General features: G+C 41.6%; 1 protein-coding gene across 12 annotated transcripts; it reads right to left on the bottom strand.

Annotated features, from left to right (window-relative positions):
* Positions 1–459: 459 nt before the first annotated feature.
* Positions 460–25,804, bottom strand: ubr5 (ubiquitin protein ligase E3 component n-recognin 5). 12 transcript variants are annotated; one of them, XM_058053612.1, is made up of 58 exons: positions 25,552–25,804; positions 22,074–22,118; positions 21,900–21,981; positions 21,454–21,530; positions 21,159–21,278; positions 20,610–20,886; positions 20,355–20,514; positions 19,932–20,084; positions 19,112–19,323; positions 18,874–18,990; positions 18,153–18,263; positions 17,836–17,990; positions 17,199–17,316; positions 16,589–16,773; positions 16,357–16,466; positions 15,869–15,981; positions 15,641–15,787; positions 15,434–15,545; positions 15,166–15,320; positions 14,871–15,071; positions 14,569–14,779; positions 14,054–14,180; positions 13,818–13,969; positions 13,550–13,645; positions 13,143–13,266; positions 12,932–13,029; positions 11,577–11,734; positions 11,376–11,467; positions 11,123–11,269; positions 10,881–10,999; positions 10,670–10,796; positions 10,413–10,542; positions 10,153–10,313; positions 9,801–10,040; positions 9,518–9,641; positions 9,083–9,194; positions 8,857–8,988; positions 7,878–8,135; positions 7,512–7,783; positions 7,097–7,308; positions 6,740–6,973; positions 6,337–6,410; positions 6,088–6,260; positions 5,815–5,964; positions 5,257–5,474; positions 4,966–5,086; positions 4,393–4,765; positions 4,177–4,264; positions 3,939–4,083; positions 3,549–3,679; positions 3,317–3,377; positions 2,448–2,629; positions 2,267–2,351; positions 2,034–2,189; positions 1,834–1,947; positions 1,582–1,726; positions 1,391–1,476; positions 460–1,200 (listed from the first exon to the last, which is right to left on the bottom strand). In XM_058053612.1, exons 1-58 carry the CDS (start codon positions 25,611–25,613, stop codon positions 988–990), a joined length of 8,553 nt encoding a protein of 2,850 aa, XP_057909595.1. In that variant the 5' UTR covers positions 25,614–25,804; the 3' UTR covers positions 460–987. The 12 variants fall into 12 exon arrangements, with proteins under 12 accessions (XP_057909595.1, XP_057909600.1, XP_057909602.1 ...); XM_058053617.1 differs by having other exon boundaries at positions 4,420–4,765; XM_058053619.1 differs by having other exon boundaries at positions 5,851–5,964.
* Between the last annotated feature and the right edge of the window lies 1 nt (position 25,805).

The following is a 25,805-nucleotide window of genomic DNA, read 5'->3' as shown; positions in this document are numbered from 1 at the left end:
TGCGAACTTTTCAGTAAGAAAAGTAGCTATTGGCTGTCGTACACGTTGCTAAATGACGTCATCGCCTAGTTTGCATATTATTTGCCTATGATGATTTAAAATGCTGTAGGAAAAACAAAACACAACCTCGTAGCGAGGCAAGTAAAAACGCATTAATTATGATTAGACTAGAAAAATAAACTTGATTCTTGTTTTTTAAATTTAAAATTTCATCAGAATAATTCACTTAAGCGCAAGCACCCCTCCCATCAAACATTGGCAATTGAAAACTTATTAAAATTAGCACAACTGAATAACTTACATGCAATTTTATGTAAAGAAAAAAAGACAATTGAGTCATCAACAGAGTTCTAGATGCAAACATGAAATAAAATATTGCTATATATGCTATCTGGATAGCAGCAGTAACATTTTCTGCAAAGAAATGAATTAAAGTTGAAATGAATTTCAAGACACAGATGAAGAATGGACAACATTTTGCATCCAAGTTTATTTTGAAATTCCCTACTCCCCCTGTACAAGAAAAAAAGATTTTCCAGAAAGGCAGCAGTGAACTGTCAGTGATAGTACTTTTCTGGGGAAGGAAAAATTATAATCACAGTGCGTCTTTTAAATAGCTCTACTGCCGTCATCTTTGGCTGGGTTTCCGGCTGACAGCTGTCTGTCAAACCAAATACCTGGGAAGCAAACGTTTAAGCCAATAGAGCAGAGCTGTGGGCTTTACATTTTACAGTGCCAATGCAGGAATGTTCTGGACTGTATACATATTTTTTCATTAACACAAAAGGAAAAAAATAAAAATTGAAATAAAAATAACATGTTTGTGTTCACAACACAAATACCGTCTGGGGAGATAGAGACAGTATGTCAAATTTAATAAAATTGTATAGACAAAAAATAAATCTACAAAAATGGAGCTAAGTAAATATTACACAACAGTAAACATCATTTTACTTTTTTTTTTTTTAACTCTTTTCTGTTGAACCTCTACACAAAACCAAAGTTCTTGGTCTTAATGGCTAACAGGAGTTTCTGTTTGAGTATCTGTTTTGAAGAATACAGTGGCACGTAGAGGCGCGAGATGCATGTATTGGCTGTGGGGAGGTGCTGGTCATCTGGAGGCCGGATGGTGATGGAGGGCATAGGCTGAAAGCCCTCTTCGCTGGCTGGCAGGGAAGGGCTGGACGTCCAGAAGTACACCTGATGATGAAAAAAAAATGTCAAATTGATCAAACTGTATAACATTCATGTGGCTTTAAAGTGTTGGCCACTAGGTCCAGTCGTGTGGAGTGGACTTGGGCCGCTAAACACAGCACATGCCAACATATTTCCTTGAATATACCTTGAAACCGATCACCGGCCCATGACAGTACACAAAGATCTATCTTACCAGATCTTGCCTCTCGGTCATGCTCATCTTTTCAACGATGGACCAAAACCAGCGCTTAAACTGCAGTAGTTTGTCAGCATTTTCCCCTGTTGGAAAAAAAGAGTATTGTATGTTATGGTTTACAATTATACAGCTAAACGTTAGTATTGTATACTTGGATAATCAACAGATCCAAATCCAGACAACCATACCAGACTCATCATTGAAGGAGGTGAAACTAATGAGCATCTGCACGTTGACCTCTCCGCAACCATTGACCAGCAACCTGAAGTCCTCAGCAGTCAGGTCTTCAAGGGCATTCTTCGGAAGAACATCCAGCAGACCCTTCCGCATTGCCTTGGATTGACAAAAATCAGAAGGTTTGTGAATACATTTATGTAAATAATGGATAGGACACTAAATCTGAGGTGCATTCACTGGCAGGATTAAGTCAAGGGACTCACATGGAGAGGTTGCTCAGCCACCACCAGCATTCTGTGCTCTGCATACTTTCGCACATACTCGTACACATTAAGGGGAGTTACTGGCATGTTTACCCCCCCAGAAAGAAGCTCCACCTGAACCAGGAGGGGCAGAGTTAGCAAGGCACATACAGTGGACACTTGTGATATAGATTGGATATATTATAAACTGAGGTCATTACCTGTCCAGCCCCTTCTTCTTTGCAGAGGTCAATAGCAAAGGCCAAGTCCATAGCAGCAAATACTGCGTCAGCTTCACCAGCCAATGAATGGCGAATAAGTTGCCGCAGACTTTCGTACATGACGGGATCGAAGAATGCAAAGTCGTGCCAGTTCACCTGCAGCATATGACAGAGTAGCTTTTTAGTATGACTATTTATTTTGTAATACATATTTGAAGAAAGTTTGCGTCTACCTTCCTTCCAAGCAAGACCTTGATAACATGTCTGTTCAATGTTATTGGACAGAGCTCATTCTGAAGAAGACACAACCCCAATATCCTAAAATGAAAACAGCCGTGTTTAAAAGGTTACCGTGGTCTATTAAACATTTTCATTGAGTAACAATCAATTCTCTGAACAGCAATACTTCATTACCTGCCGATGTTGCGGAAGCAGTTTAATCTGGCTTCTGTGTTCTTTCCGGGCCGAGGGGAGTAGAAGCCTCGCTTGCCGGGCTGATAGAAGAGGGGAGCGTTGTCATCCCCATCGTCTGGGTCGTCCAGCTCCATGTCTACCACACTGCGGGTTGAACCGTGGCGCTTCCGGTTCTCCAATTGCTATAGCCAAACACACAACAATACCTGTATGTTAACATTTGTTAGCCGTGAGTATGTCTAAACATGGAATTGTTAAAAAAAAAAAATCTTGCATGTACAGTATTAATACGCTTGACAGGAAGGAGGAAGTGAGAGAGCATAGAGTGTGCAGAAGGTTACACACTGTAGGGAAATTTTCACATGCATGCACACGCGTGTGCACAGTTTAGTTCCAAATGTCAAAATTGTAAACAGTTATATTTGTGAAGAAATACTTATTTTGATGTAAAACAACAATTTATGTGTATTTGTCTCAAAGTGAAAGTTATGCTTTAAAATCTGTTTTACTCCCTTTGTTGTTGGGAACTGATTTTTCCTGAAACTTACCTATAAGTAATGTTGAAGCATTTTATCATTTAGTCTTGCTTAATTCCATATTTTCGCTGTGCAATGTCACTTTCTATACAGCAAGCAGTTTGTGTTTTGGGGGCTGCAAGTGTGAATAATTTAGTGTTTAGTAATTGTAAATATAATAATTTATATATAGTATGTTAATGACAAGTAGATGTAAATAGAGAGTAAAAAAAAGATTGTGAACTTAGACCTGCTGTGTATCCTGCTGAAGCACAAATAGAGCAGAAGGCATTTCACTTTAATTGTAGTACTTATATCAAGAAATAGATTGAGGGAAAAAAATGTTCAATATACTTGTGTTTTCTCTGGAGCTTCCAGAAGACCCAGGTCCAGTATACTGTCGGCACCATTTTCCCTGGAGAAGACAAAGATTGATTGGTTGGTCACACTGAACAGGTAAATCTGGCAAATAAACTAAGGTTTAGGTTCTGTTGTACCTAAATATCAAAATCATTGACAGGACTTTACAATGGTATAATTTCCTCTCGCTGGCCACACCGTAACATGTATGATGCATTTTTCTAACCTTCCATGTGCAATGAGCAGCTCCATAGCTTCTTCTACTCTGGCTCTGAGAGAATCCTCACTGGCCAACAGCAGCAGTAGTTGTGCAGGGGACAGCTCCAGCAACATGCCTGTGATTTTACTGGCAAAGGCCTGCAAAGATGAAACAGCAAGTCTTATTATGGTGTAAGAATCATTACATACAATACACAACCACCCATAGGAATTCAAACATTCACACCATTACTTAAAAAAGCCAAAATTCCCACCGCTGCGCCAAATTAATGTGCAGTGGGAAACTATTAAATACCGTACCTTTGTTCTTTTATTAATATATTGCTTCACGTAACCTTGTTTGAAATAAACCGAATCATTATGTTACCAAAAATGGACACATGCGCTCATATCCTACCGGTTGCATTGCATGAACACGTGGGTAGAGCCTTTCCCCCAAGGCTTGTCTGTGGGCAGGTAGAGGGTCAGGCTCATCACTTGGGTTGCCCTCTGATGATGGCCTAAAAGGCCTGGTGTCTATGGACAATTGTCTCCTAGAGTCTCTGTAGCATGCCAACACAAACGAGCAGCACTGTCAGTCTTCCAATGGCAAAAGCCACACGTATGTAAATACGTAAATAGGAGCTCAAGTTCACCTATCCCGGTCTCTCCTGGATCCCGCTCGCAGACCTCCGCTTCTCCTCTCCCTTTCCCGGTCTCTGTTTCTCAAACGCTGCATTAGATCTGCATATCCACAAAAAAATGTTTTACTTTGAAGTATATTTCCATTTCAAAATCTCAAGTTAACTTATCAGTTTACAAGAATGAACTCAAGTTCCAAAATACAGTATAGTTTCTTTATAATTTCATACTTGAATTGTAATCGTGATGACACGTACTGCTGGCCTGCATGCCCTTGCTGACACTCTGGACGCAGTCCAAATTGGGAAGCTTGTCGTTAGAAAGGAGTGCCAGTGCAATGGCTGTGTAGAAGCTGCGGGCCACACCACTGCCCTCGCCAGGCTCGTCTTTGAAGGTGACTTTTACCCGGTGCACAGCCATTGGCGTGGTTGTGCAGCGCCGGCCAAAATGGGTGTTTAGCTGACGCATGGTCTGTTGTATTAGTTGGTCTCTATCTCGGTCAACTTCAAGGGCCAAGTCTCGGGATTGCAGATTTCTTAACTTCTCCATTTCTCGTCGGAATTTTGACTCTTTCACCTCAAAGCCACCAAGCTCAGTGAGGATCTAAAAAAAACAACAACAACAAGGTGTCAATTAGGAAAGTTGGACTAAACGGCCAATACTGATTGTCAGCACATTGATAAAGATCAAGAATGTACAAAGATATTGTACGATTTTGGGCAACATACTGAGAACTGATTTTTTCCATACATTGTGTCTCTTTTATGTATCTAAATTAGGTGACCAAGTATTACAAAGAGTACCGATCCAGGCTCTGCGCCGACGTCCTCCATGAAGACACGACCAAAGAGTTCCAGTGACAGACGCCAGCGTCCAAGCAGCATGTCGTGTGAGATCATCATCCCCATGAAACTACAGTGAGGTCTACACACAAGGAGGCAACAGGAAGTGTTGTGGTCTAGTTACTATAATATAACGACATGAAATTATACCAATTTGCATACTATTATCACAATAGTGCTAACATTATGCTAAACCTGTTGTGTCCCTGAATTGTGAAGATTATACAATTTGAGCCTTTTGCAATTTGCTACCTGAACGATGGGAGGGGAGGTCCATCACTTTCAGTGAGGCCAATCTCAGCAAGCAGGCTGCTCTTCAGCTGGGCAGCAAGGTCATGGGGTGACGGACCAGCTTTTGAGGGCTCTAGCTCCTGGTCTGCGAGGGACTGGTCCTCAGAGCTCCGCTGAGCAGTCTCCATACTCATTACGTTCTTCAGGTTGGCCGAGTAAGACATTTTAGTAGGAAGGACCTGCAGTGACAAATTAAATTCATGTCGCCGGGTCTTGAAATGACAGCGTGACGATGAAGGAATGCAAATGGGTAAATGGGACACAAAATAAGCAAGCATATGCAGTGTTCTAATATCCACTTGAATTGCTGTGAGAAACATAACTATCCAATATATCCATTATTGTCTTTCTAGCCATTATTCCTACACGCTTTACTTGAATAATGGGCATCACGGAAAGGAAATAATGAATGTGGATAGCTTTTACAGAGATTAATTAATTCCAATTAATTCTATTACATGTAAATATTAGAACACAGCTGTTGTGAGCATGTTTTTCATATGAAGAGGGGTGGTATACCTGTGAGGGGGAGGGTAGAGAGGAGCCCAAGTTTACCTCCAGGCAGTTCCTGTCCACGCTTGCCTCAGCCAGGCCTTTGGTTGCCATGTAAGAGGATGAGTACAAACCCTGAGAGGGTCGCCCGAACAGATCCTCCTTCCTCGCATTTGGCTGATGAAGTAGCAGCATAATTAAAACATATGTTACTACAAATGAAACCACCACCACCAATCTGAACGGAGGAGGGGATTTGAGCCTTGTGACCATGCGGACAGACTCAGCAATAACTCTCACCTGCAGGAGGTGGGGCTGGTCTGCTAGTGGTATGGCCTCGGCCAAAGGAACGTCAAACGGGTTGGGTGGGATGCAGCCTAAGAAGGTCATGGAGTCAGAGCGGCGGAAGAAAGGATGATTCTGACCCGTTTCAGCGGGAGCAGCATCTTCATCCTTGTCCTGTAATGTCGAACCTACAGTGAATCAGAAAGAAAGTGTTAGACATTAATAGACCACTTATTTGAAATTTATCGATTTCTTCTTACGTACTTTGATTGGTGTCCTCATCATTTTCATGTTCAGAATCCTCATTGTCCAAACCCAATTCCAAAATCTCTCGATTCCTAAAAAGACGAATTTGAACAGCAGATGTGTCAAAGTGATGCAGCGCAAAATAATGAGCATAAAAATCAACAGATATACCCTTTTGTAATTTAATGTCCTTCTTTATAAATAACTGTCAAATTAAATGTACTCCTATTTTGGAAATAATTTTGTTTCTTGTATTTTCTGATGTTCAAATTATTTTAGTCCAATGTCACCTCAGATCTCTACTTGCTAGTTCAAATGGAACTATCCAAAACGTCTCACACTGGCAGTGAAGACTACAGTATATTGCCAAGAAGCCACGTGTGCAATGGCTATGCAAATGTGAGGAGATAGGCCCAGTTACCTCTTTCTATCCAGCTGTGGGGTTTCAAGAGTGGTCTGCTGGTTCATGGCCTTAATCCAGTAGATTAGGGCCTGGAAAACATAGGCCACGTGTTTCAGCGAACAAACATCCAGCACTGGAAGCACATCCGAGTGCTCATCATTGTGGGAGCGCATGAGCGATAAGGCATAGTTGAGAAAGTCGCCTCGTGCGGACATCATGCCTTGACGAGCAGTCAGTAGAGTGGCTGCTCTCCTGAAAAACAAAAAGGGAGCCATTTTTATATTTCCTAAACTATAATGCAGCTCCATATAATATGGAATAAGATTCAAAGAGAATAAAGTCACATTTGTTCATGTATTTTAAATTATTTTGTACCTGCGGCCTTCTAGGGTGCGGAGGTTGGCCTCCTCCCGAGCAGTCATGCGTTCCCGGCGTGCTGAATGTTGAGAGGCATGAAGTGGGTGACTTGGGTGGCCAGGGTCTCCAGCGGATGACAGGGCAGACCCATATCTCAACTGAGCCTCTGTGGAATCCATGATGGACACCATCCAGTTCCAGGTGGGTATCAACTTTTCTTCAACATAGTTCTGATTCAACAAGTGGAGAAAATGTGTCTTATATTATATATGCCGTATAGTTAGAGCGGAAGAGATGAAGAAAGTCTCATGTATAGTAAAACATTCTGAAATGTAAGGGAACAACTAGAAACTACCCAAACAAAATATGACTTTGATTAAATCTGTTTAAAAAGTGTGCTGGGATGTTACAATGTCGTATTTCTATAGCTCACCTGCAGGTTGACCGCATCTTGATAGGTAAGTTTCACAGAGGCAGGATACTGCGAGTAGACGAGGTGGTTGTACTTTGGAATCAAACTCATGAGGTCTGAGATCTGCCTAATAACGATACTGTAGGCCCTGGCTAGGCTGCTGGCAGATGTCAGATAGCTGCTGGAGTTGCTTGCCTCCAGAGCAGCTGCAGCTGCAGCGGCACTAGAGGTGATTGCACTTGAGCGACGCAAGTTTGTAGGGTCAATGTATATGAGGCCAGTCGAGCTCGCTGCTAAAACAAATAAATAAAAAAATCACAGTCATCGTTGTTTGTTACTCATGCACAAAAATTAATTCCAGTAACTAGGCAACAAAGATCCACTGACCAGCTGATGTTGAGGAACTCGGAGGAGCACTTCCAGCCGTCCTTTGACTGGGGGTGTTTCGAACTGCCCATTGCATGGATCGAGGAGCCTGAGCTGCACTGTTGGCATGGGAAGCATTAGTTGTCCTTTCCAGAGGCTCATCAAACAGAAATGTTTCTGGGTCAACATCATCGCTCTGACTGCTGCTGCTGTCAGAGTCACTGGAGTCATTGGACTGAGAGTCGTCCTCGGAAAAGAAGGCCGGGACACTGCTGGCACCTTCAAAGAAAAAAAAGAGGAAAAACCACACAGATGGGAAGTGAATATGTGCATTCATCTGCATCACTGTTTACTTGTATTAAGGCAGGGGTGCATGTTAGTCAAACACACCACAACAAGCCCAATTAACTCTAATGTGACAGTGATAACAATGAGGCAACAATTCAAAACAGCCACACTTTGTTTAACCTGAATTTTAAAAAAGTGCTTTGTGACAGGAATTTCACACTAAATGGCTTTTCTGACTCTGTTCGGGAGTTAAGCATAGTAATCATGATTAGAAGAAATCAGTGAAAAAAAGTACATCATTTGGAAAGGCTACAAGTAAAGTTATCTGGTGAGGGGCAGTATTAGTAAAAAAAATAAATAAAAGAACTGGCAGCAGGGAGCTGTATGTGTTTTGAAGATTCACTCTTGCCCTGACATCTGTATATGCATGGAAGTAAAGGAGGAGCTCATACCAAAAATAGGATATGCGAAGGATACCCTACTGCCTGTAAATGAAATACATTGAGTATTCAGCCAGGAACCATTTTATCTGCTGTTTTATTAGCTCTCCAAAACAGCCTAAAACCCATCATGGTGACGGGGTGACATTTTGAGGAGTGAAGCAGTCTGCAGCTTATAGACAAGATACAGAGTGTGGCACATCATTTAAGAGAAATGTTGTTTAATGTGTTTAATGAAGTAAGAAAAGAAGAATAAAAATATAAAACCCAACCTGCTTCAGAGCCAGCTGTGGCTGCTGTAACGACACTTCTGCGGCCACTAGCATTATCCTGATTGCTGTGGTTGCTTTCACTATCGCTCTCAGTTTCTGCCGCTGCGAGAAGATCAAGTTCCATGTCACTCCCTAAAAAGGATGACAACAAAAAAAGAAAATGCTTAATTTCTCTTTAGATCATGGTTGCCAACTTCACATTTAAGAAAAAAAGACAGTGCCACACCATCCTCGTCGTGCTCATCATGCTGTCCTTCTGCTTCAGCGTTTTCCTCTCCCTGCTCTTCTTGATCGTCGTGATGGTCCTCCTCACCCGCTACTCCCTCCACCACTTCAACCTGAGAAATAAGGACAATGTAAATAAATCCACTAACCAACTCTTGAGAGCAGCCATCACCAAATGGCAGCACCGGGTCCAGATCTGGACTCGTGGCCAATTACATTGAATGGGATGGGTTTCTTTACATTTGACATTCATCTGAGCTACTAGTCTGTTTTACACAATTTAAGGCAACATAAGGTTCCGACCCTCACTTTGGGGAAAAAAAACTTACTCAATTTTAATTGGAGACATCATTTATCACAGTTAAATATTCCAACAGCTTACGTGTCATGAATAGATTGCATCTCCTGGCAAATGTGACCTTAATTAACCTCTCACCTCTTCCACATCTGCTGACACTATATCATCCTGTTCCTCGTCTCTGCCTCTGACAGGCTGAGACTGGCTGCTGTGCCGCGGTTGGGGGTTCCTGATGATATAAGAAGCAGTAGTCTGACTGGAACTGGAAAAAAGTAAAACATCTACTTAAAATATTCTCTTGTGGTTTTATTGTCAAAGTAGCCACATATAAAATGCCCAAATGTCACGATTAATCAATTTACTTAGACTTAGTGAATGCTTTCATTAAAAAAAAAAAAAGAGGGAAAAAAAAAAAACTTACTTGCTAGACTGATCAGGTGATGGCCTTGGAGGAAGTGGTTCAACAGAGAAGAGCTCCTCACTGCCCTGAACAGCATCAATACTTGTACTAGCCAAAGTAAATGGGGCTGTAGGTCTGGCGATGCCCATTCGAACTGGAACAATCAGCGACTCCGCCACATTACAGAGCTCCTCCACAGCATAGGGTAGAAGAGCTTGGAAAACACGCCTGCATTTCCCGATGGGCTGGGGGATGAAGTTGCTATGTTGGAGAAAAAAAAAGAGAAAATCAGGGTGACGGACATCAGAGGCACACTTAAGGCAAATAAATTAATACTCTCATTTTTTAGTATCTTATTTCAGCGTTTATTTACTTTTTCTTTTTGGATGAGGCCATCTCGACGCTGAGGATCACAAATACTCTGGATACAGAGCGTAGAAACCTTCTAGTGACATTGACTGCCTCCTCTCTTCGGCCAGGTGTGTACTTGATCTGCAGCTCTTTCACCAGTGTACCTAGTAAAGTGTCTATGAACTGACAGAAGAAAAGAACAACATTGTTGTATAAGGTGTACTTTCACAATATGACAGCATAGGAGCACAGTTTTATGGTCATGGTGGCGAGTGGGCTTACAGTGATGTCAGGCGCGCACTTGACAATGAGGCAGTGGGTGAAACAGTCAAGGCGAATGGTGCCACTCTGTTGATTCAAATAGACCTGCTCTTCAGGTAGGAGGTGGGCAATTCTGCTGCTTGCACTCAGACTAACAAAGAAAATAGAAATCAAACAAATTGGATTAGAGAAGAAATTGTGTATGGTGACAATACAGTTCATTCACAGCAAGGTTTGAACGTGACTGAAATAATATACATATCATTGCATTTCCTTACGGGTCTTTATTCTCTTGTGAACCAAACATGATCATGGACTTTAGAGCATTCCAGTCCTGCAGAACCCTCTCCAGAGCCAGCTGAGCAAAGCGGGGAGGCTCCAGGTCATGATCTGGCATGTCTGAGTCTAAAATGGAAAAAAAAACAAAAACATTTTTGTATTTCATAGGTACGAGACACCTCATTCAAATAAATCGAGCGTATGATGGACCTTCTGCACTTGCAGCCTTGCGATTCCTGTCCTCTCTGATGCGTGGTGGTCTGTACTGACAGTGCTCAACACTCTGCCTGGCAACAGTCTGCACTAGGAATAGTAGTATGTGCTCACCCCTGGTGATGAAAACAATCAGAATCAGAAATGTGCCCTGCATAAACCATTCCAATCATTTGAAAAACTGGCCTTGCAATCCAACCAGAAGTTTAAATACAACTTTATTGGATATGGTAACTTACCTGCTGTTTGGTGCTGTAACCAGGTTAGTGGTCGTGAGTAACCTGTATAGCAGATCAAGGCGAGCAGCCTTTTGGCCAGCAATCAGGGTTTTACACTTGCATTTCTCCCAGCAATCACAGTATGCTGTGGGAGAGGTCCTCTTGAGTCTGACAAAAATACAATGAGATTAAAATTAGATTAATTTAAAGCAACACTACTGTACTCAATACATCTCCAAAGCTTAAAATAGCCACATTCAACACTAGGACTTACTTGCAGTCATGTCCTTTGTGACATACCCTGGCACACTCAGTGCAGCAACAAAGAGACTCAAGTAATCCACATGTCCGACACTCAAAGATGTCCTAAATACAAAGCAAAGTCAATGTCAGAGACAGCTTTCTACTTAACATTCATGTAATTCAATTATATGCAGAGATCCTTTCCACTTAATCCCCAAGTGTATGGACTAACCTGATTAATGTGTTCAGCCCCGGTCCAAGTGAAACTACATGTGTCGTTGCAGCAGAGGACATAAAGGGGTGAATCGTCAGGGTTGGTTCCCAGTGGACAAATCATTTCCATGAAAACAGAATCTGAATCCTCCTTCTCTGCAATGCCTGGATCACCCACTGTTTTTTTTCAAGAAGCAGAACAAAAGAGGTAAATGTATGGGAATATTATTTTGACATATGGTGGTACCATGCAGGTAACACACCTAGCAAACCCATCACAGTAATAACATGAGCAGTGCAGCAAAATAGGTCAGGATTCTCGTGTTTCTGACAAGCTGTAGTTATTCAGCTGCTATGTCAGCAGACGACATACTTAAATCTAGAAATGATCTGTGACAGACTGGGAGAATGGAAAGAATGTGACGGGGCTAGAAATTAAGGAAATCCCGATACAACTTTTTCACTCATGGTACGATTCCATTATTGCAGTGTTGAATATTGTCCAATACCAATACTACTAGCAACAGTAGGAATAAGAAAAACTTAGTTCTTGATGCATCTGGTGTATAGTTTTATCCACAACTGGCATAATGTAGCGAGGCATGACGTACTCACTGACGCATTTAAACCAGACATTACTCACCTCCAACAGGCCTGTCTATTTTCTGTCATAGCCAATGAGTTTTTCCAGTTTTGTGAGAGTTTCTCCCTCTTTGCAAATGTGTCAAACAGCAGTGGATGTTTGAGTAAGCCGCGGTGTTGCAAAAAAATCTTGCTTCAAATGCACGATTAGGTTGGTTGTATTAAACTTCACCGGTTCTGTACCACCCACAGGAAACTTGTGCATGACACGTCTTTTTCAGATGTTAATCAAAAATACTGCCCTACAGAGGATATCACTGCTGCTCCTTGCTAAACACGCTAGTATACGCTGTTGTGATCACTGGGCTTTGCATGCTGGCATGAATTACGGAATGGACTGCTTGTATCGCTGTGCCAATATCTGACTTTTTAGACTACCATACTGTTTTGTTTTTTTTGGGGGGGGGGCTGCAATGGGATCGGGACATCCCTATATATTATCTATCTCCAATGAGAATTGTGTTTTTAATTACTGCTAGCTAATTATCTCCTGAAGCCAAATGAGTGAGCTCACAGAGCTTTCCACATATACCAACATCCACTATGGCTGTTTCAGAAGAGGTTCTTGAGCTTCTGGCAGAATTTTTCTTTGATGATGAGACAAATTTGATAGCCATAGCAAATTAGAATGTTCTTTATTATATATAAAGGAGACAAGTCAAATTTTGGTTGTAAGATGATGTGCTTCCAAATGTATACTGGGTAATCCAGGAATTCAACATCTTAACTTACCTTTAGCCATTTTCTGTGCTGCTTCCAGTACAGTGATGGCTGCAGGGTAGGCTCTCCCACTGACGGCCAGCATGAAAGGGGTCATTCCTCGGGCATCCCTTAAAAAGAAAAATAAATCAATTTCATGTAGAATAGCCAATAGTCAAAATAACATGAACAAAAAAGACTGGGTATTTCTAATTATTTCCATATAAAAAAAGAACAAGCATACTTAGCAGACAGCAGTTCACGTAGATGTGGCCTCAGAACAACACTGTCACACATCAGCTTCAGAATGAGGTGCGCATTGGCCTTCCTGTCTTTGGATTCAACAACAGAAGGTTCTGTGGATGGCCCTGATCATATTTCAAAATAAAGTGGAAAAAATATTACAAACAACATACAAGATAAAAACACAAAACATGCCAGAACACAGGTATTATACCTAAAACTCGACAAATAAGTGCCATTAAACAACAGGCATTTCAAATTTACTGAAACATTTTCTTATTAGACTGGTTGGTCTTGAAATTGAGGTTCAATTCAAAGGCCAATGCAATGCAAGCAAAAATGAACCTCAAATACTGCGAATCAATCACTGACTGTATTTGTACTATTATAACGAAGCTACTTGGTAACCTGGTATGGTCGAGGTGCTAGGGCCCTGGCTGGTCCCGGTGGAGGCTGTTGCTAGTGAACCTACGGGTGGTGCTAGAATGAAGTCAATGTCACCATCTGTTCAGACAAGATAATAAAATAGCAATTAACTTGCGTTTCAGAATTTCTAAATTGTTGTTGTATGTTGCTGATCAGCAGTCCACTTACAGAGCCCATACAATGAAGACAAGGGTTCAGAACTGAACTAAAAAGTACATTGCGCATATGGTTACAGTAAAAACACACTCACCAGGGTCCATAGGTGGGGGGTCAGGGACCCAACTTGGTGGGGCGATTGGTGGTGACACAGGGTCCTGGTGGTCGCTGGAGGATGGGCCTGACTCATGACGGCCAAGGCCAGCTGCCCTGAGAGAGCGCCGCATCATTTCTCTCAGTCGAAGTCTGAAGATACACAAAAGATGAGGTGTACAACAAACAAATATAAAAGGCATTTTCCTTTTATCCTTTGAGCAGTATCCCACTGACCCTCTGCTACTGGAGGAGCCGGTCCTGTTTCCAGAGCTGTTGCTGGAAACCACAGAGATGGCATTTGCAATGGCCTCTACAGCAGATAAGCGCTCAGCAAATGTGTTCCGCTCTGACCTTTCAGCCTCTGAAATTGAATAATGGTTATTTAGCATTTGTGTGCAACTCAGAGACAAGGAGACCATTAAACAGTGTGGCACGCAGGTTCAGAAAAGAAATAAATATTACAAACATAAATGCTGCCGTCAGTCCCTAGTCACATTAGGCAAGGGCCACAGGGAGCTTTTCTAATCCAATATAAAAAAAATACATTAAATGAAAGTGAGCACCCACTTTTAGTTATAAATGGAGGATTTAAATCTTCTTTCAAACAATAAAATTCATCCAATCAATCTTTCTGGTTTTAATTTCCTTGAATAAAACCACCTTGAATTTGAAACTTACAACTTGTAACTGTGTTTTACTCTTTGAGAAAAAAGGTCTACCAAAGCGTGACTGCCTAACAGCAGGTTTACCTTCCTCCTCTTTAGTTTCCTTGTTACTAACAGGGAAACAAACAGAGACGGCAGCATGCAGAATGTTGCGGTTTCCATCACAGCGATGGCCTAGAAGTGCGCCGAGGGCATGGGTGCCCTGATCAAATAGGAAAGCTTGTTCTAGGTTCACCAGGTACTGCCGACACGCTTCGTAGTCACAACGCAACACATGCTGCATCAGCATCTGCTTCTGAATAAGAAAGGAAAGTAAGAGTCAAGAATATGGAACGGTATAAGAAAATGTAAGACAAATTTATCAACATGTGAAGTACCGTGTTTACCTCAACGGCCATAATTATAATAGCAGCTTTCTTTTTAATGGTCGAGTTTAGAGAGGGGATATTGGCAAGAGAGTGGACCCCCATTCCCAGGCTATTTATTGGAGGCAGATCCAGCCAATCAGGATCTCGAATTCCACCCATGCAGTCTTTTGCCATTGGGTAGATTGTGCCATTGCCGTCTCGAAGAATGATCGGAGATTCCTTCAAGACAAATTATTTCAATTGTAATAAATGTAAAAGGATAATTAAAATAAAATAAAAAAACACACACTATTTATTAAGCAGGTCGTCTTACCTGTCCTGCGGTAAAGATAGCCACATTGCGCTCGCTCTGACCCAGGAAGGCCATGTTGTTAGTTGGGAAATTATTCTCCTGCTCAGCTTTGCCAGTCGCCAGGTCAAAGATACAGTACCGAACCCAGTTACCCGTTTTCAGCACTGCATGAACTCCTGGAAGATTACAATATTTATGAATGTCAGGCATAGCCTTTCTGCACAGCACAAGCACATTATACAAAAACATGTAATGATATTGTGATACAAAATGAGTACAAATGCCAAACCTTTGGAGTCAACATTAACAGCCAGGATTTCCGCCTTTTCCGGGATACAGAGCTTTTTGGGTGTGCGCTGAAAACAGTCAGGGACTTTTGGAGTGCCACCAGTTTTGACCACCTAGTTTTAACAAAGCCAATTAGCAAAAGCTCCAACTATTAGTCTGAGGATTTATAAGGGCGACATCACATAACCACATCAATGTGTGTACTTACCTGAAGCTCATCTATTCTGAGGAGCCTACAGTCCTGCAGTAGGGAAGAGGGGTCTGAGTCAGTGGTTACAGTGGTGGTCTGGTTGCTCACGCTGCTCGATGTCCCGGGAAACTTCACAGCAACATATGCACCATCCACTTTAAGCACCTAGACATGACAGAATTGGAATATGTTTAAATGAGTATAGAAACAGGAGTGCAAGCTTCATAACATTTCATATGGCCCCACCTTTCCCACGGGGACGTTCTTAACATCCTCCACAAACACCACTTCTCTAAGAAGCCACTGCTCTTCATTCACTTTCTCCTCTTCCTTGGGAGCTGGGGTAGAACGTCTTCGCTCTGTAAGTCATACAGTGTTACTGGTTGTAGTATATTTAAATAAGACAAGCATTATCATTTGAGGAAAATTGTACAATTTGATTGCGATGATGCAGTTATGATGCTGCACAATTTAGCATTATATTTGTACTGCTATATATAGCAGTACATTTGAAAATGCAACATATAAGTGGACTTGACTAATTTTGAGTACGACCGTACAGGGTCAACTGTGCGTCTCGCTGACAAAAGCCTGTGCACCATCTGTTTCAAAGTGAGTGGTCTAATGAGAGCACTGTGAGTGAGATATTGGTGCTGAGGCCGGAAGCCAGGGAGAAAAGCCAAGACTTGGGGGCTCTTGAGAGAAGCAGAGACGCAAGCAGAAAGATGACATACTGTACGGTAGAGAGGCGCTGCTAGCAATGGAGGAGGTATCACTGCATGTAGAAGCTGGGGAGGGTGGAGGACCCATCTCAGTCTTCACCAGCTCTGGTTTACATTCAGTCCTGTAATAATAAAGGTTATAATTTAAAGAGCTGCATTCATGATGTCTAGAAGCATTCTTTTATTGGACAAAAAAAAGGGCAACAGTATCTTAAAATGGAACAATTTGGGGGGGAAGACTGACTTTGTTTCTTGGGTTTTAGTGGTCTTCTCCATGTTCTTTAGGCTCTCTGGCGAGCGAAGCTGAAACCTGCAGCTGTCATTCATGTTCCACACAGACTCTAACAATACTCCAACTTTGGGAATCCCAGCGCTGACTGAAAAGGCCACTGCCCCAGCATGGTAGAGGGGGTTATTCCTCAAGCATACCTAAGGAAAGATGGAAATTTGTCCTTAGTACAGAAAATCAGGACGTTGAAGTCACAAATTCCACCACATACTTCAGTTTCAATGCAGAAATTTGGCCAATTTGCTTTGCTTTGTTGAATTCTTTGGCCGGTTCAAATGTCATGTCCACAGTCCTTATGGGACACATGAATACACGTATCTTTTTTTGTGTTTTAAATATATAAAAACTACAGAAGCAGCTAGAATCCACTTAATGGATGCACCTATTCCGCCTTCTGAAAAAACTGTTAACATTGTTACACCACAGAACTACATTACTGTCATAGTGACCCCTTGCAACCCCACGCCGGATAGCGACGAAAAAAGAAACATGAGCTCAAGCTGCATTTAGCGTAAAAAGTACATGACGTATATATTTAAAAAACAAACAAACAAAAAGGTCTTACTTGGGTTCCCACTGTGATGTTGGGTATCAAGGAAATGCCAGCACTGGACTTTGGCTTTTTATTCTTGGCTCTGGCCTTTTCAAGCATTTTCTTCCGCTGACTAAAAGGCACCACACCCCTGCAGACAGATGACACATAATTTTTATGGTAAAGATTTTAACACATTAAATAAAGGTTATAGATGAATGTGTACAGCACCGGAAAAACATGTGGAGGGGAACATTGTCTGCAGGATCTCAATCCTTACTCAGCAAAGTAAAATGAAGCATGGAGCTCCAGTACGAAGGTGAATGACTGCTAGGATTTTTCTCTATTTTCTAATTATGGCGCCGCTAGATTTCTCATGTCTTTCTCAATAAGCTTCTTGCATTGTAGTGGTATTCCAGTCTTGTACTGGTCTACAATCTTATCACTCAGGTCCTTTGACAGCTCTATGGGCAGTCTTGTCCATGGTAGCGGGGCAGTTTGGATGGAAGAAAGCTTCTGTTTCTGTGACAGGTGTCCTTTATCCAGATAAAAGGACTAATTTGTGTGCCCCAGGGGCACATAAGTGGACTGGGGGGAGGGGGTCAGAAAATTACCAGGTCTGGATCAAATAACATTCATTTAATGCTTTTGTGCTTGGGATTTTGCTTACCACCAGTAGAGGCTGTTCTCCAACTGTGCACAAGTGTAGAGTGCACAGCAGTAGAGGGACACCATGCGTTCCCCCTGAAGCTCAGGGAAAGCTTGGGCAGTATGCTCGAGCTTCGAAGCTACTGTGCTTAGTGTGTCGTCAACCCAAGTTGCCACCTACACAAACACACACACACACAATTAATTAAATTATAACTTAAAAGGTGAAACTGATAGTATATAATTGTATATGCTTTGTATGTAATTGTATATGATAAATATATTAAAGCATATCACACAGGATTATGTCCTAAAGGTAAATATTCTGTAGAGATATACCTTGTTGGTCTCCGTTGCTACAGTGGCTCTGATACTATTGGCTGACAGCAAGGTGATCCTCTCATTAGCCAGACCCAGGAAAGACACACGTGGATGATGAATGGAAGGATTCTGATGGAGAAAAATGACTTAAGTTATCGCTCAGTCTGACAAGTCAGACTCGGCATTAACCAAGACACATGACATATATGGAATAACAACAACATTGTTGGGGTGTTTCTTTGGTGGCTGACTAACACTGACACAAATGTGCACATATAAGCATGCACACAGTAAAGGACAGTTACATTCGATAGCCACAACTGCTTGTAATTGAAAGCCATTAAAACGCCCCTTCCCAGTGTAATGGTAAGGGATACTATGATACTATTGATTGTCAGTATTTGTTACTGTTTATTTCGGTGTCATGATACACTCAGCTCACAAATAGTAGAAGTACTAAAGCTTCTGCTCTGACATTAACACAGCAGCTGTTCAACCACACGGCAGTTTGGATTGCAATGTATAGTGTGTGTGAAGCACTTAAATATGTGATTCTAATCTTGCCCCACGTGACAGTGATAGACTTCTGGCTGCCCTTGAGAAATATTGTCACGTTTTAATGTCAAGATCTCGCAGCCCCTGCTTTTTATTCAGTTACAGTAAAAAAAAAATAGGGCCTTCAATACCAACATTAAACACCAATAATCAAAAGTTTATTCCACTATATTCAATCTTCCACCTGGGCATTCCTGTAGGGTTCAGGTTCAGTCCATTTCCACTGATAAAGTTCTCCTTTGGAGCTGACAGCCACCAACTCAGAGAACATGGCCCCAATGCTGACAAACTTTACACCATCCTGTACAGAGAAGCAGATATTTATGTTTAGTTAGCATAAACACATACATCCATAACTTAAAGGGAAATGCCCTAGAGCACATTAAACACTGAGCGCAAAAAAATGAGTGTCCTCATCTTACCTTGTCGGGCCACCACTGTAGCTCCTCTCCTAAAGAGACAGGGCTCTGAACCGGGATGTTCTTCTTGTCCAAGCTGGTTTCTCCATCCCGGCTGGTGGATCCTCGTTCTGTATCGAACGAGGCCCCGTCCAGCCACCGGCGCTCACGTAGTCTCAATACAGACTCGCGCTCACGCAGCAGCTCAGAGTCACGCTCTAAGGGAAGGAGGAGAACTGGTATGCAATAAGGTCACACCAGTGGGATAGAAATAAGCCACTCTCTGGGAAAGACCCGTCAATATACTTTAAAGCACAGAGAAAAAGATAAGATTCGTTAGAATCACTGTATTCTAAGTATTGTATTGGTTGGGAGTGTATATAATACCAATAGGTGAATAATTTTGCACGCTCATATTGTAAAATGTCACTAGATGAGGAAGTGGATTGATAAGGAAAAACCATGCAACTGGTCAAAGAACAAACTGGGCAGCTTTTGTTTTTTGTTCAAAGATAGACTACCTTGAAAGGTTCCTTAAGTTTCTTTAAGACAGGTGGGCATAGCGGGCCTTTCTCAGAGAGCTCGTATTTGCACTACAGCCATGCACCATATAACACCAAACATTTAAAGCCTGTAACACCAAATGCTCATTACAAACCAAGTAGAAGAGGCTGAGGGGGAAAACAATGAAGCTCAGGCCATTTTATTAGGTTTAGATTAAATTTTGCCTAAGTACCTTTTAAGCAAAAGAGTACACAAGTATTTTTTAGTTGAACTTGTTCAATTGTACTTTTTGGGAAAGGGGGTTTACTTTTAAGATGATGCCTTTATTAATTTGAGTTACCTCTGGACGATCCTAGACGGGACAGTGACGAGCGTCGAAAAGAGGGGTATCCAAAGTAGCTGATATCCTCAGAGAACATCGCATCTGCATCGATAATCACACTGGGGTGGGCTGAGTGAATGTCTGCATCCAACAAGGACATCAGGTCCTCTGCTTGGGAAAAGGCAAAAAGAAGAATGGGAGGGTAAAATAACTTTCAAGCAATAAAAGTAGCCACAGTTCAATCACACCTAAACTCAGGCATGTTTGGCTAGTGTGAGTGTTCTACACTAATAGAGCAGTGTAGAAGTGATGGGACAAGCAAACTCGTTGGAGTCTGAATGCTCAGTTTGAATGCAGGCAAGCAGAGGCCAGGAGAAAGAAAGGAAACTACACCCAAATCCAGTTCGGTACAAATGGCCTAGTTTTATTTTAATGACATACCTCCAGGGAGGTAGGACTCGCTGGCTGTGTCATCGCCATCATCTCCGTCTTCATCATCTCTGCTTAGCAGGTTGTTTACAGCCAGGTTGACGTCCAGGTTGGTTCTCTGGAGTTCTCGAATGATGACACTCCTGGACTTTCCCTGAAGTACTACTTGGGCCTGAGAATAAATGATACAATGAAACACATTAGTGCTGTACTGGGTGCACTTTGTTTTTTTTATGTGTCAAATTCCATGAGAGACATGACTTTTACCTGGGATATAAGGTCTTCGGGGATGACTGAGGCTGGTATGACTGGTTGTGGCTGGCTACCTAATAGACCAGACCCCCGATCACGTCCTGTACGGATCACCCTGGTCTGCCGGCGAGAGTCCCGTGCTGCTGTTGATGACCTGCCCGAAGTGCTTCCGCTTCCACCGCCTCCGCCGCCTCCACCTCCACTGGTACCCCCGGCTGCTCCACCTCCTGCAGCTCCTCCTCCACTTCCACCTCCGCCACTGCCTCCATTTACACCAGAGCTCCATCGACTCCTGTAACAGAAAAACAAGCGAGATAGTCACAGTCAGATACAACTGCCAGAAACATTGTCTGACACATAAAAGCCCCAAAGCTTAGCTATAAAACCTGAAAAATGAAATGCTCAAAATACATGAGTTGCATGTTTGTTCACTTTTGAGAGAGTGTAATATGTCCCAATGCCAGACGTTATCATCAATACATATTCAGTCATCCCACAATTTGGGGGAAAAAATCTGGATGCAGACCATTTACAATTTTGTCTCTAAATTCTGTCAGAACTTACCCAAGGGTGTTGCCTGCCAGTCTGCCCAGTGTGTCAGAACCAGACAAGAACCAGGGCGGATCACTGGTCCTGCCTGGCCTGGAGCTCCTTCCTGTCCCTGAACCAGTGCTCAACTTTGAACTGGAAACAAAAGATGGGAAATCAGTTACAAACTTATAAGTATAATTATTCAGGATGAAGACCTTTGAGCACAAAAAAATAAATTGAAGTAATCATTTACAATGAACCTTAGCCAATTCAAAAGGAGATGCCTTTACGTGATTTTCAAACACACAACCAAAGGAGAATTCCTTACCCATCACTGCTATCCGGTTTGCTCAGCTCCAGGCGATCAGGCTGGACAGCAAAGCTAATCCGACACACACGTCCATCCTAAAATTGATGCAGTCATATACAGTATATATTCAATGTGACACACATGAAAGAGGACAAACCTTCAGGGTGGATCTTGAAGTACACTATTGGTACACATGAAGTAGCTACTGCCATCATGTATGGCTAGTTTACTACGTTTAAGAATTAGTACAGCAATAAAAGTATGAAGATGTCATATTTTACCTGAACACTAAATGTAATCATTTGCCAATAAAATGCCAATAAAAAGAAAACAAAAAGCTGTGGTCAAGTGGTAACAAGTTGTAACATCAGCAAAATCTAGGATTATTTGGGCACCATAACAAAACACATCGTATTATATAATACACACATTTACACTGACATTGCAATGCAAGAGAGCATTACCTCAAGAAGAAATCCAGCATGGTTTGGCCCAACAACACATTGTTTCAGGGTGGCTTGCTCCAACAAGCTAAGATGTGGATGACTACAATGACACAGATGTACAAAATTAGGAATACATGGTTGAAACCTATTCTCAAATATACTTTAACTAAATTAAAAGACTGACAGACTCACCTACTGAAACTATATTTGTTTAGTTTCTCCGACACCTCACGTAGCCTGTCAAGAAAAAAAAATGAAAATTTTTCCAAGTCAGTCATGTTTCTTTGCAGGTCAAATCTACACCCCGTTTGAAAATTAATTTCCAGGTGTTCTGCAGTTACAATAAAATAAAATCTATATAAATCTGATTTGAATAAATAATCCAGTCCAAAAGCACTGCATGTTTCTGACGTTCTTTGTATTGTAAACTGATTTGATACGAGGGATTACTGTACTGCTACGGTTGATCGTTGGTTAATTGATTGCCTGGTGATTTCAGCCTCTGAAAATAATTGGCCGATTACTTGGTTATTAAAGCAATCATTAGTTGCATCCCTACTGTTACTTATATACCGCTACTGCGGTCGTCATGGTTATGGGCTAATAACGAGATTTAACGAGTCTTGCGTGTGCATGTCTGGAAAAACAGGAAACGATATGGTACCATTCTGGGGAACAACAAAAAAAAATTGTGATGTTTTAATACAATATATTAGGGGTGTAATGAGTTATCACAGACTGTTTGAAATCTTAGCTAAAAAGATCCCATGTTCGACATCTTTTACCACAAAAGCAGTATAGTGGCTCAAAAACAATCCAAGTCATCAAATAAACATTTTTAGACGATGGATAGCTCTCACGTGACTAGACAAATGGGCTGCCGTAGTTAATGACCAATGCAGCACACCAACACCACAATTTCAACAATCTTTCCACAGCCCACCATAGCCATGACCAGAACATGGACTCACAGGGTACTCAGGCGGGAGCAAACATGAAGATCTAGGCTACATGTGCACTTAAATGGCAACATTACAGTAATAATATGTGGCCAGGTCCTGCCAGGTAAGGCTACCAGGACAAGAGTCAGCAAAACAAATTTCTCAAACAGTTTATGCAAACATAGTACAGGTGGACCTTGGGATGTTATCTGCAAGTTAGGTTCCTAGACTGTGATGCAAAATGAGTTTCAGTCCAAGTCAAACACATTAAATACAGCAATATAATGATTAAATACAATAATTAAATTGATCTAATAAAAAGAGTAACTCTGCGTAACAACTTCCTAGTGCATGGAATCCACAACCCCTCTACCATTCATTAGCAGTCGATAATATTTATTCCTTAATGATGGTTGCGACAGTCGAGTGGTTGGGACCAAAACAGCAGCCAATATTGGTGGGTGTGTCTCCACTTTCTGAGCATTTTATTACGTTGATTTTTACTTCCATGGTGACTGCTTTCCTTTTCTTTGGCGTACTGCCGCTTGGGAGACATAATGAAGCCCAACCACTCAGTGTGGCTGAGCAGGCACACAATGTATCCTTCCGCCCAGCACGAGACACACACCGCATTCTTGTGCTGTGTGTGGCGCGTAGTCTTCCTCTGCTGCACGCTTTTAACTAGTTCTCCGGTGAGACTCGTGTTTATGGACCAAATTTTAGTTTTTAATTGAATTTATGGCATTAGTGCATTCATAACCACAAAACATTGTAACACAGAACGCCGTAAACAAGGTCTACCTGTATACATCTTATTATTCATTATTAAGTAAACAAAATGATTGCAAAGCATGGGCCATATATTTTTCAACTTCCACTGTTAAATTTTTTTGTGTGGTGAGGCTATTGTAAGGATTAAAATTGCTGGATGCTATTGATTCTGCAGAGAATATCGCCTTTCAACTCAAAGTGACACAAAACGCAAAAAACCATACATTAAAATGTAATGGTTTCTTCATGTGCCAGTGCTTTTTACGTCAGTCATACAACACAAAGCCATTGTAAGAATGTCAGAACCAGTGGAGAGCAACATACAGCAACACTAAAGAAGATAGAGCATGGTACAAACTAAAGTTTTCCCAAAAAAATCTGCCTTTTCATTACCAAAATGAGACGATCACATATGAAACTGATTTAGCTTCAGATTCATACAGTATATCCTACCATCACAAGTGCGTCACACAGAAATGGACAGTTTAATGCAGATTGGCACAATTTAGGACTGTAAAAATGTCTTACCACTATCAATTTAAAAAGTATTAAAGCAAATATTCCAGGAAACTCTGTATAGTTTGTGCATGAAATACAAATTATTTAATATCCTCTTACAATCCCTATTGAACAAGCATAACCTGATCAAATTTCAGTGGGCTACTAACTCGTCAATATGCAATATTATATTCCAATTGCTCCATGGGGTAAATGTAACGGTCAATGTCTGCAATTTCTACTTGCTGTATCCGCTTTGACAACTAGGTTACTTCACAGAAGTACATACTGTAGGTTTAGCAGCACATTGTGACTCAAACATGAAATGACGACTGTAAGAAAATAACAGTATGTGTCACTTGTGAAGGACAGTGGCTATTAACATTGAGTGTTCATGTCAGTCCAGTTTGATCAAATCATTCAGTCCGTATCAACCACGAGCTTTGCTGTCATGCTTGAACTCAATGTCAGCCTAAAACAATGGCTTCTCAACCTCATCTCTGGCATAAAGCACGGCATTGGACGATATTATCAAACTGAATACCAGCCTACAAGCGTTAAATACAATTTTAAGTTCTTCCATACTATGTGGTGCAAGCATGAGCATGCAATTTCTAACCATGTCGTGTACAGTTTCATTTATTAAGATAACAATGCCGCCTTGTAGTAGTCTGGTCAGCACAGCAAGGGAAAATAGTGTTACCTGTTAAAAATAACAATCTAGCATGGATAAGCATTTAATACAAAAGATTTCTTGTCTGGTGTGGTCTCTGAGCTCGTCACTACTGCCATAAAATCAACACCCAAACATATTGTATGCATATCAGAGTAGGTTTAAAACAAATGATGAAAAATAGTCATTGAAGGCTTGTGGTACCCACATGCATAAAAGGAATAATAATGAAATAAATATGACTTTGACAAAAGCATGGAAGCTCACTAGCTTACTAGCACTAGCCTTGAGCTACGTAGCTAACGTTAGCTCCTTCATTGATATGGATTATTAGCAGGACACGCACAAAACAAATATCGACACACGTCAAAATCGTTGACGTGTAATCTACGCGGAAAACCTCTCGTTTTCTGGATAACGACATGTATTGCGAGCCTTATTTCCCTCTCTTTAACCCATCCCCCAACCCGCATTGTCCATCTCAACTTCGACTGTGAGCCAATCCTTCCAAGAACCAGCCTGCTAGCTTTAGCATTCCAGTGATAGCCGACGTAAGGTAACGGGCTAGCTAGCAGCTGGCGGTGGATTGACTGCTTAGAGGCTAAAACGAGGATTGTTCAAGATACCGGGGCCTAGATTTTACGCTAGTATTACATTTTACTCGTTGGAGAAATAATTAGCGCACATGACAATGTCAGCGTCGTTAGCAACACTGTTTACCACAATCCGCAGATAAATATGGAATAGGATTATTATTATAATACTATTACGGGCCGCGACAAAATACCTGTCATTGAGCTGATCTTCGGTCCCGGGCAACGGGTGAACCACGAAGTGTATAGATGTCATGGGGACGGTCCAAAGTCACACCCAGCTGTGTGAACGACGTGGAAATTGATGTTGTTTCGATGACTGTATATGTTTGGATTCATAGGAATCGTTTAAAGGCGAGAAAGCTCGAATTTAGATCCCAGCTTCCTCACCGACATGCCGCCATCTTAACTCTAGCAAGCTTCTTGTGTGTGTGTGTTGATTAGCGCT

The sequence above is a fragment of the Doryrhamphus excisus genome, chromosome 17 (assembly GCF_030265055.1).
Source record: "Doryrhamphus excisus isolate RoL2022-K1 chromosome 17, RoL_Dexc_1.0, whole genome shotgun sequence".
In the NCBI taxonomy this organism is placed as follows: Eukaryota; Metazoa; Chordata; class Actinopteri; order Syngnathiformes; family Syngnathidae; genus Doryrhamphus; species Doryrhamphus excisus.
This window is presented reverse-complemented; position numbering and strand designations above follow the sequence as displayed.